At 38.1% G+C, this 12,761-nt stretch overlaps 1 protein-coding gene across 1 annotated transcript in view; it reads right to left on the reverse strand.

Annotated features, from left to right (window-relative positions):
- Positions 1-7,395: 7,395 nt before the first annotated feature.
- The window catches only part of fgf11b (fibroblast growth factor 11b), a 45,133-nt gene continuing 39,767 nt past the window's right edge, over positions 7,396-12,761 (reverse strand). The window contains exons 4-5 of the mRNA XM_029448151.1: positions 9,939-10,137; positions 7,396-9,837 (exon numbers count right to left, since the gene is read on the reverse strand). Of these exons, the coding sequence (XP_029304011.1) occupies positions 9,701-9,837; positions 9,939-10,137 (336 nt within the window). The 3' untranslated portion in view covers positions 7,396-9,700. The remainder of the gene's footprint in view (positions 9,838-9,938; positions 10,138-12,761) is intronic.

Here is a 12,761-nt window from a genome sequence, read left to right on the forward strand (position 1 = left end):
AACTGACCTGAAACCAGCTGCCTTGATTTAAATTTCGCCAGTAACGTTACATCTTTGTGAGCGGTATTTGGGATGTATTACGACGGGTGCTTCTGCACAGAAGAATAAAAAGAACACCTGGTTTAAGTTAAGACAACTTGCTCTGATACTGGATGCTAACGTTTAAATGTTGCTGGTTTAACAGGTTGTATGATCAATGCTGTGCCAATTTCTGACGGGTTGTACACAATTTAATGTAAAAGTATGACGTGCCAGCCAGTGTAATTAAGATTTGATCTTTGGATGGTAAATTGCATTTTCTCATAAATTATCTGAGAAACTCGCCCTAAACTGTTTTGTTCATTGATGTGCTTAGAGCACGTTTCTCTGCCTCCTTTGATGCTCCTCTGCCGCTGATTATTTTGTGTCTTGTGCTAATTAATGCATGCATATTTTGATGAGCAAAAGTGTGCATATATAGCCTTCAATGCAGCTTTTGGATTATACATCTAGATATAGATGCATATGTTTTTTTTTAGGAAACTGCATGAATTTCATACCAGTGTATACAGTTGTGTGTAAAAGCGATTCTCTGGTTTACATTGATTGCACAAAACTGAATGACTCCCATTTCATGCATGTATATGGTTAAGCATTTATTTATGTTTTTAAAGTAGGCTCTAGATCAGGGGTGTCAAACATACGGCCCGCGGCTGCCAGAGGGTCCAGTCCAGCCCACGGGATGATTTTGCAAAGTGTAAAAATTACAGCGAAGACATTAACTTCAAATTTTCAATACAAGGAGCTGCTATTTCACATGTGTCCACTGGGGGTCGCACACAACACTGCCAAGCAAGCAAACTGTTCAAACTGTTCAAACTGTTCATGCTGGAGCTGCTGGTAAAAAGAACTTCTGGAGCTGGCGGGTTCTGTCAACATTACACTCAGGCAGCCTCATTACCTAAAAAGCTAGCTACCTTATTGCTAGCGAAATAGCATTAGCATCAAAGCCAGACTGCAGTGTTTCGCTCGCCGTTCATGGTCAAGGCTTCTGATCTGTCGACATCCAACTTGAAGTAATCAACTTGCAGTGTGATTCAGATTTTAAGGACACATTTTCCTCGGCGGGCTTGGACACCTTTTATCAGCATCTCTTGCCAGGGCACCCCAAATTGACAGCCCTCGCTGCAAAGGTTTTGTGCATGTTCGGGACTACCTACCTTTGTGAACAACTTTTCTCTGTAATGAGCATCAATAAAACAAAGCTGTGCTCAAGGCTCACACACAAACACTTAAATGACATCCTGAAATTGGCTGCTACTCAGGATTTGATGCCTGATATTGATGCGCTTGTGACGCTAAAAGATGCCAAGTTTCAGGAGCAAACTAAACAGTGAGTAAGCCTACTAAATGTCAAATGCTGCTTCAGACACTTTTGCATGTTAGATATTTCTGTGAAAATGAATACTTACTGTGGAAATATTTAAAGACATTGAACAGTGTGAAATATAATTACAGTCAGCAGCTGCAGTACAAAGAGACACAACCTTTATGTATTTTTCATGTATACATTATATACATTTACAAGGCAGGGGGAGAACTTAACCTTCTTCTTTAATAGTTGCCACTTTAGTTTGTATTGTGTGGTGTGTCAGGATTACTACACATGTGGAAATTAATGTGATTTAAGCGGTGAGTACAGGCATGTCTGCATCTTGTCCAGTTGTTTAGGGACATTTGTAATATTGCTTTTCAGTAAAAATACGACATCTTTTGATCAACAAAATAATGTACTAGTCAAATTGAGATCTACAGCTAGTACATTATTTTAATGTACTAGCTGTAGATCTCAATTTGACTGAATGAATAAGTGTAATTGAGGCAATACACTCTCGGTAAATTTAGCAGGAGATGTACATCATAAGCTTCACTCCAAAGAACCAAGGAAGGAAGTTTGTGTAAAACAAGCGATTTGGATGAAATCTGAGCAGATTGTTTCTTGTGAATATTGCATAAGAGATTTTGTGTTATTTTTAGGAACTTTTAGTACAATTCTCTGTCTATATTATGTTTTTTGTTGTTTTGTCAACAAAACGATAAGAGTAAGAGTAAGTGTTAGTCGACTTGGAGTTTCTTTAGTTAAGGACAGCTCTACAGAACAATTGGATATATATTTATATTTATATATATATATATATTTTTATATATATTTATATATATATATATATATTTATATATATATATATATTTATATATATATTTTTTATATATATATATATTTATTTATATATATATATATATTTATTTTTATATATATAAAAAAATTATATATATATATATAAATAAATATATTTATTTATATATTTATTTTTATATATATAAAAAAATAAATAAATAATATATATATATATTATATATATATATATATTTATTTATATATATATATATATATATTTATTTATTTATATATTTTTGTATATATATATAAAAAAATATATATATTAAAAAAATGTGTATATATATATATATATATATATATAAATAAAAAGTCGTCTTACACCTCTTAAAATAAAGAAGCCCCCCTGTGAAACTTTGGCGACGCCTAGATGGGGCCAGGATCCCCATGTTGGGAACCAGTGATCTTGACTATTCATTTATAAAAGCATACATCTCATTAGGTGACTGCAAATACGCAGATTACCAACGGCGCCTTGATCAAAGACGAAACTAATGCAGCATTTTAAAGGGACTGGGAAAAAGAAGACAAAACATCAAAGGGCACTGCTTACAATCATACAAATATATGTTATTTTATTGAATATTATTCCAGAATAAGACATCTCCTTTCAATTCATGTAGGAGTTATTGTAAAAATGTACACAGGTTTGATGGCAAACATAGAGAGAGGGTGAATTGAGGGCTTTTGTCTGTAGATACTGAGAGGGAGTCATCCCTAATGAGCAGAAGAACAGTGACAAATGCATGCTTTGCAAAAAAACAATTCCCATGTCAGTCTAGACAATTAGCAGTTATTATTGCAGACCACTTACTGCCTTTGTAGCCCGCAAATCCTGATTGTAGTTTGTTAGCCTGTTGAAATTGTTCCCCTTCCTTGAGTGCAGGCTGGTACTTCTCATTGCATATTGCTGGTCTTTGTTCCTGTTTGCTGTGTCCCAAAGTGGTCAAAAAAAAGCCAGAACGTTCCTGCCACTTGCTTTGGCTCTTAATGTAAGGAGTCCAACACGTGTCTAAATCACTCGGCAGGTGCCTGAGGATTCAGGCCTCTCTCTGTGGCGAATCAGTGCCAAGGCCCATTTTTTTATTTATGGCTTTTTTTGTTTGTTCTTTTTCATTCTTTTTTTTCATTCTTTTCATTGTCAGTTTTTCGGAAGACAAGAAGATTGGACTCAAACCAATAGTCCATAAAAGTAGGAGAGAGAGGGAGGTTGTGGGAACTTCCTGGAAGACTTGCGTGACTGTAACTCTGAGACCACCAAGGTCATTGCTGCTGTGTATGACAGGACACGTGTTGACTTATCCTGCTATTTTCACTTGAATACATTGCATCTTTCACAACACACAACTCGGTCACACAGTGGGATTCAGGCTGGGTTAAGTCCACTCGGGGGACACATCAGTGTGGAGACAACAGTGCCGACCAAAGACTAAAACACACCCAAATAGGGAGGAACATTTGGAGAGCAACAACAATTCGTCTCCTTCTGAGGCATTAGAAAAGAAACATGACAAGGTAGAACAACTGAAAGACGATAAGAAAAATCATCAACACTGATTTTTTTAAAGTACATTTCTAAAAACAATAGACCTGACATAGTACATCAGATATACACTACTTGTATTATTGACATAACGTACATCAAAACTGGCAGCATTCCGTACATTTAGGCCATCCACACAGGCTTTGTTGTCTGGAAGCCTGCTGCTACATTGGATAGAGATCAATGGCAACATTTTACATCCTTCACATTTTAGCATTACCTTGACAGGGTGAATATTATGCTGCAGCAGCATTAATACTCTACAAGTACAAAAAAGTGTATTACCTTCAATTCTTATTAAATTAGGAATATTCAAAAGCAGTGTTGCAGCCCAGGCTGAACCTTGTTGGTGTACCATGTTTTCAATATCTATTTGGATCAGTGAGCATGGCACACAACTATTTTTGTACTCTAATTTAAGGATTGATTTATCTTTTATTTTAGTCGGGGTTGGTAAACAATTCCAAAGAATTCCACCGATACTTTCTGACCCTACTGTATTTCATATTGCTAAACAGAGTTTTGTTCATCGAATTTAGTGTTACGCATTTACTGGATAAAATAGTTATCTGTGAAATACTGTCGCGCACCATCAGTAACTGAAATTTGAGTTTTAATAATTCAAATGATTCAATAGGAGAGCACCAATCAAGTGTAAGGCGCTGTTTAAAGCATCACCACCACATTAGGATCCGTTGTGCGTGCGTTATCAACACATTAAAGAACCAAACCTCCTCCATAATTTGTGTGATCTGATTGATGTTAAGAAATGTATCCTACAAACCATACAATGTTTCTTTGTGCCCTTCATTAACAGTTACCTTTTTAACAACCTACTGCCTCCATTAGAGGGAGCCAGTTATACACAGATTTAACCTATACATGGACAAACTGCATGGTACACATTTCAGTATGCATATTGGTGAGAACACGTTGGCAGCAGTAATCGGGACAACGTACCGACAGCAAATAGCTGCAATAGAGAATATTACATTGGAATGAACTGTGATTTTGGACAGTGATGAGCTTCTGTTTGACCACAAGGCTTTGCTATTGATTCTTTGAGTAATTCACAAAAGGACCAGAGCATCATTTGAAAACAAATCCTACACACATATTTTGTAAAGTCAAAAAGATGCATAGCTTGGAATGTTGTACACATGAATGTATGCTACCGTAACGTATAGTTATACCGCATTCAGTGTGAGTTAAAATGCCTTTTAATCAAATGTTACCTAGGAAAACATTTCCGTAGATGTTGGTAGCTATTGTACAGTGCAGTAAAAGCTTTGATCTGCAGTTTAATATTCATTATTGCCTGTTATTCCCGCTAGCTCTTACGAAGTAGGGGATTCCCTGTTTGATATATTGTTTTAAGAACCTCCTTAGACAGTGCGTTAACTTTTAAATTCTTCAAGCGATGTCCAGTGCCTGTAAGATGCAACGTTCCTTCGGTTCTCCAATGACTTGGTCTTTTAGAGGGCCAAGTTTAGGGACGTGGTTTATATTAATATGCACCTGTACTACCTCGCAGATGTGTGTCTCAAAGGATAGTGAGTGGCTGCTGATACTCAGGATAATGTGCCAGTGTAAAGCCCCTTTGGAAAAACCCCTTCTGTTGTTGTCCGACTGGCTTTCTTTGTTGAGTTTACAGGTAGAAATCAAACAACAGCCCTCTGAGTTCATTATGAACGAATGGATTTCACTGTCTCTGGCAGACCTTGGGGAAATTTTTCTGCACCCATCCCTGGGTGGCTGTTCTCTCGTCTGCGGTTTATTGAGTCTATCGATCATTGTTTCAATCTCATGCCCTTTCTTTTTCTCCTTCCCTCTCTGTCTTGTCTTATCTGACTCTTAATCATAGATGCACACACACGCATATACGCACAGACTTTATAAACACACTGTAAGTATACACCTACACAGGCAACATAGTGTTGAAAGGAAAGTTAATGGATCATAGATACTGTAGGCTGTGGTTAAAGAGAGGTGTAGGAAAGGGATTACGACTTTAAATCTCTCATGCGTGGGCACACAAACTACATTTCCTTTTTTTTCTCCCATGTTACCACCTCGCTGTAAGCTTTTCAAGATAAATGTATTCACACAACACTTTCTGACTTCTTCAAACTACAGTACAATAACAAAGATCCTCTTAATACCGCTCTGCTCCTCTATGGCTAACTTGACATGACTTTTTTCCCCATAACTTTTACATTCAAGAGCAGAACTAGTTTCACTTAATAGCCCCACGACCAAAATCCTACTTGCTTTATTGCACTTACTCCGAAACTCGCAACATCCTTTACTTCACATTCATCGTAAAACGTTCTGTTCTCTCTTTAGATCTTCCTGTCTTACATTCTACTTCGTTCTTCCCTTCACATTCGACATCGGACTATTTAACATTCTCTGTTCCTGTCTGTCTACCTGCAGTTTCCCCATCTGACAACTTACTGTGACAGTCTTCACTTTAACGACAGTAAGGACGGGTTGCTTTTTGTTGAAGAAGAAATCTATGGAGGATTTGGATGTCTCTGATTTTTTACATTACCAAGTGACATTTAAATCATGGTGAGGGTCGATTCTTTAAGTTTACTTACTTTCTATCTGCTTTTACTGTAAAGCAGTGTTGGTTGCAGCTTTAGGAATGTGATAAATTCATACTTTTCTGTTTTATATCATTGTATACTGTATATTTATGGGCTTTGGATTCAGCTGGATAGGCCATTTAAAGACTATGACGAGTATTTCTCGTGATTAATCTAGATTATTAACAGCATTTTAATTGATAATGACAGTAATTAGAATGTGCAGCCCTACAATATAGACTAAGAGTCACTCATTTGCTGCTTTGCACCTCCAAATACTTTCCTTTTTATAAAACAGACCTTTGAAATGTAAACGGGCATGAAGAAGCTCTTAGATGGAGTACTAACAGCTAAAATAAGCTTTATATAGCATTGTATTCTACATGCTGTGGACATCATACATTAGTTAGTAATGCACAGTTAGAAAGAACTATATGCTGTACCAAATTCCCCAGGGAGAGGGAGCATTGGCTTGTCAACAATAGAGATTTGTAGGTCTATAATACAAAATCCGCTACAAGGACAAAATATCCAAATTTGTTCTGAATCATAGTCTTCCTGGAAAGGCCCAGAAATTGAAGACTGAATGAAAAATGCAAAGCTCTCCAACTAATTTCCTCCATAGACCCGTCATAAATAGCGCACAGTGCCTTACATGCCTCTTTGTTTTACATTAATTATCATATCCACATGCCGCATAAAACCCTGCCAAGAATCTCGCTGACTTTACTGCAGAAATTCCTTATCAACATTCCTCAAGAATACACCTGCTAATCCTTCACTTTCTAAATAACTGCCTCCATGCGTTGACCTCTTTACAATTCAACACACTATTTCTGACTTACTCTCACCCTCAATACAGCACATTCGTAAAGCCTCCGTTTCACATTCTGTACCCACTCTTCTCATTACGTTACCATTAAAATTAGACGCCATCCCAATGCTTTGAACCTCCTAGAGATTATCTGTGATTGTTAGCGACCATATAATGAGCATTTTGCCTTCCACATCTTCCAGCGTTGCTCTTCCTGACATAACAAGGGACTTACTGCTGTCTGTGTTTGTGGGTGGTATCCATGCAAATTCACTTTGACTGAACATTGTGGCGCCCCCCCAGTGGGTTACCAGAGCCAACGTATCCTCATACAACGGTTCGTAAAATATCTTATGAAAAGTTATTATTTTTTTACCTTTTTCCTACGACTGTCCAGCAACACGTGTCAATTTCCTCCCGTTACATGCATATAGTCTTTTCAAAATAAACTTAGGTTTAGGAAAAGAGTTTGGGTTAAAATAACTACAGAAATGGCGTTACTTAAGTACGGAAGATATGTGACAAATAAGTCAACGATCTGGTTTCACATTTGAAAGTCAGGTGTTTTTGGACCCAGCTATCCAATCGGATCTTCTCCTCTACCCGGACTTTGAGGCTCTTAATATTTCCTGGTTCACAATTACGTTGATTACATACAAATTGATTTTATGTGATATAAATGAATTACAGTGCATTACTTTTGGAAGGTATAGCTTCAAACAGTGTATGAGAACAGCCTGTCGGAGCATTACAACAAGCACTACCCTGACTGCACCCATTAAGAAGCCTCCCCTTCTATCAGGTCATTGCATATTTTTATAAAATATATCTGATTGAGAGACATTAGTTAATTGCACCTAATGAAATAAATGAATGATGTTCTGTGGGTTCGGTTGCCCAGAGACTTTTCTTTATGTTCTATTTTAAAATTCATTACGACTCTAAAGTCAGAGAAAATGCTACGCAAGACGGATGTTCCACGAAGTATCACCTATTCACAGACCAGACGTATCAAAGACACAATGTCGTGCCCTGTCTGAAGGACATGGTAGAGGTTACCCACAGTATCTCTATCTATATCCTCTGTACTGGCACTCATTCACACACAGTGCATCCATACTGTAGAAGACGTCCACACACGGGGGTTAAAATACAATCACACCAAGACATTCACTCAGACAACTACATCTTTGATGGCGATTCTTTCAAGGTGATTTGATAAAGCTAGTGAGTGGATAAGCTGCCAGACATCGTCAGAATAACAAGTGCTCCAGCTCAGAGGCTCCTGCTTTGATGTTCGGCTTCAAACCTGGCTTTATGCTGACAGCAGATGCTGAGTGAAGTACACACTACGGCTCCTTTTTTTTTTTTTTTAAAGTTCAGATCTACCATGGATTTAAAACATGACCCCGTTGTTAATTTGTAGCCTTAAACAAGATAGTGCAATATTAAGTGGTCACCTGGTAGAGAAGGGAGGCTGGAAAGTGGGGTGACGCTCACTCTCTCCCTCATTCACACACTCGGTTTTTTTCTTTCTTCACTGAGATTTATCATCTGGCTTGTTGGTACAAGTATTGCTAAGGTGTGTTAAGAGTCTGGAAAACTCTAGTAATGTATGCTCTATTATATGGCTCATCTTCCCCGGAAGAATAGTGGCTTTATTTATTTTTTATATGACACTTATGCAAGCAGTGCCTCTCTTGTGAGCTTCTTAAATGTTCTATCATACACGCCTTTCTGAAATCCTGATCTGGTCATTATCATCACCACCTTGCTATTGTTATGTTATGTTTTGAGCATTGCTATATTTTGTTCTGTACCCGTGTCCATTTCCATCTGGGCTGTCAAGAATTCCATTTTCTTTTTTTAATCACATAAAACAGTTCTTTAAATGTTCTTTGTCCATACTTTCTCACACCCTAGTCTTGCTCAGCTGACCTGCCCTGCCCTGACCCATGATCCCTGCAGATATCTCTCCCCTGTGAGCTGTTTCATCTCACTTTGAGCTTTAGTTGACCTTGGTGATTAGCTTAGCTGGTTGGGTGGAAAGCTGGGCTGAGCCACACTGTCACCAACTTTAGGGCTCAAGAGGGGGCCCATGGGTGAGGATTATGATGCTGAGTCAGCGCTGGGAATGCGCAAGTAGTGAATATACTACAATAGAGCAGACGGTTGGTTGGCATGTGAGGAAAGATGCAATTGTCAGTGGGACAAAGAAGCTTGAGCATGACAGAGAAATGAAGGAGTCACAGGGGTGGCGGGGGGCTGAGAAAGAGACAAGGGAGGGGGAGGTGGTAGTAGTTCTGGCTCAGGCTCTTGGGCTTTCTTTCTGCGGTGACAGGTGAGGGGGGGGACTCCTCTCGCAGGCCTTCTCGGCTGCTGCTGGAATGCTGACCCTTTATCCCTCAGCATCTCGTAGTGCACTTCTGGAATGTGGTGGCCAGTGAGGGCCATTCCCTCAGTCACCCTCAGTGCATAACAGGGGACTGTATTCCCAGTGTCACTGCTGCCCTTTGTCCCACCCTCGGTCTCCTGTGCTATGAGGCATCTGCCTTGGGAGCTTCTTTTCGTCCATTCTTTAGGGGCGGCGAATCAGACGTCTTCACTGTCTTCCGAGGTGGACTCACCGGTTCAGGGGCGAGCTCGTGTAGCGATGGCTCCTTATACATCGCAACTGTGAGACAAAGACAGAAGCTGTTGGTTAATAATAAAGGAGGTGGTTAATAACTGAGAAACTGGTTTGAAATGTGCTGAAGTGATCCAAAGGACACAAACCCTCTATAACTTTAGGCAGGAAGTGTGCAGCTCCCTTGGTCTTCTTTACCCGATTGCCCTTCATGACCTGGCCGTCACGGTTGATACCGATATACCAGGAGCGGCCAGACTGGGTCTGGCGATAGAGCATGGAGGAGTATGTGACGTAGTAGTTCTCAAACACGCTCTCCTTGAACTTGCACTCCGGAGTGAAGTGCTCCTGAAAAGAAATATGGAAAAGAGGGAAAGGTGTATTCATATTCGAATGAGAAGAAAAATAATAAGCAAAAGTTATGAGAAGAGGTCTTTGAACAAGGGGTGGGAATCACCAGAGGCCCTCTGATATGATTTTATCCTGATACTTAAGTCACGCTACAATGTTAATGCGATTTTAAACATTTTGTGATGACACATATTGCCATATATATTGCGATTTATAACTTTTTTGCAGTTGCAAATTATGCAGTTAGTCAACATCTGTTTTGTCTAATAGGAAAACGTTTTTGGCATATTTATGATTTCTTTCTCCATCTTTGTTTTGACCAACGTCCTGCAAATCCCGCTGACCTCATCAGAAAAAAACAAAACTCAGGACCATCTAATTGACTGAAAAAGCTGTATTACTAATAATCCGTATTTGCACTATTAATCATTTATATGATAAAAGATCGATACTTTGCGCCGATGTATTGAGACATTTTTGCACACAAAATATTTTGTGAAACTATGCTTTATTGATTCCAATAATGAACATGAACTCCAGTGCATACAAGTACACTCATTTATAAAAGAAGAAGAATACATTAATTAGTGACGTTCCTGAGGGAAATGATGGATAGAATTATATCTGGACTTGTGTTTCTTTGAACATCCTGGTCCTTTGGGAACATCAAGACAAGGATGCCATTGCCTACTATACGTATAGAAATAGCGCAAACTGTATCTGCTAAACATAACACATTCCCAAAGGGAAAGAGCGGAGAAGATGAAAAGCACTGAAACATTAACACCTACATCATTACAATAACACATTGGTGTAGGTGTTAATGTATTCATTCTATACACATACATTACATACGGTTTCTAAATGAGTAATTCTGACATCAAACTGCAGGGACTGCATCAGAGACATCCCAAGTTCAGAAAACAAACTCAGCAAGCCAACAGTATAATAAACACAAAATAAAATTGAACAAATAGGGAGATACCGATACTGTTAATTAATCAATTAAATAGATGAAAGAAATAAGTATATATTTTTTAAAAGAGATTCACAGTAAAAGAGAAGATTAATAATACCATACTTTTCTTAAAGGAAAGGTATAATTGCTACATGTATACCCTGAGTTAATGTTATCTAAAACAACAACTAAAGAGCATTTATGAATACATATTTATGTTCATACCCCATTCATACAGAACAAGAGGAATAACATAGGCCTTATAGACGCATCAAACAGCCCCAACACATTTCGGAGCATCCTAACATGGTTAAAGAAAAGTTCTGGAAGTCAGTATTCTGCAATATTAGGAACTGTATCTATATTATATTATGTATTTCTCTACTACCATAAACAAAATCCCCATGATTTGTTAAATCTAGCTAAAGAAACCTCATTGTGCTTTAGTGAATACTTAAGCTGCATGGTGGATTACCAGCTATCAATCTTTTATAGAAGTGCGTTGCCTATTTTTGAGAGAAGCTTTATTTGATGCCATAGACATCCGTGTGTTGAGTTCAACATGCATTACATACTTTTACTCTTCAAGCAAAACCACAAGATGCATTAGCACAAGGGTTTCCACCATTGCAATTGGAAAGAAGAAAAATTGAAAGTAAAGCAGCATACATTTGTTTAAATTTTTTGGGATTTTATCAAATGTTTTTAAAATATTTAATAGTTTTACACGTTTGACCCTCAAACAATTATTCAAATGACACAATCTGAAATTTAGAGGAGGACTGAAAAGAAAATGTTAGGCACTCAGAACAAGGAGATAAGTTATATTAGAAATAGGCCTGCAACTAATTAATATTTTCGTCACAATTAATACATTTAAAAGAAAACATGTCATTTCTCAATGCCCATATGCCCAAGAAGTTTTTACCTTTTTGAAAAATATTACTGAAATTATTATTCAATTATCAAAGTTGTTGCCTATTTATTCCATTAAGATGAACAATTATTTGATAATTCAACCAATAGTTTAAACACTAATTGAAAGACATTATTTAGTTGCCATATTGGTAAACAAGCAGGGTCTTAATCGGAATGAATAAATTGGCTCAAATCCAACAGTAAAGCCAGTTAATGATCATGTTCCAGCAGCACGTTCCCTGCCTCTCTGTCCTCAACATAAGGATTACTGAACCGTGCATAATGTTGACTGGTGATATTAACCAATAGCGACAGATATACATCTCTCTTAGTCTCCATCAGGGTCTCCTCTGTCAGAGAGCAAAGCCAATCTGCTGGATTGATTTAGTGAGAGCAGCAGGGCAGAAATGGCTGAGTGGAGAATTTCTCTGAGACTCAGGATGACGGAGGAGGGCTGAAGGATCGCAACTTGGCATAAACGAGCTTTAATAAAGCGCTAAAGGTAGATCGAAAAGGTATAAGAGACCTCCAGTTTCACACTCATCACAAATCATCACTTTTCTCCTTCAATTCAGGTCTTTATGCTCTCTCTCCGTCCACTTCTGTCCTCCTGCTCCACTACAGTTTATGCCCTTTTAACTACCGTCTTCCCATATAAAAAAAACAAGCCCCTACCGTTTGCTCAACAAAATGTCCCACTACCATCAGCACCACAATCGCAGAGCTATTTTAAGACCCTGTGACG

Source organism: Cottoperca gobio, chromosome 14 (assembly GCF_900634415.1).
Source record: "Cottoperca gobio chromosome 14, fCotGob3.1, whole genome shotgun sequence".
Taxonomy (NCBI): domain Eukaryota; kingdom Metazoa; phylum Chordata; class Actinopteri; order Perciformes; family Bovichtidae; genus Cottoperca; species Cottoperca gobio.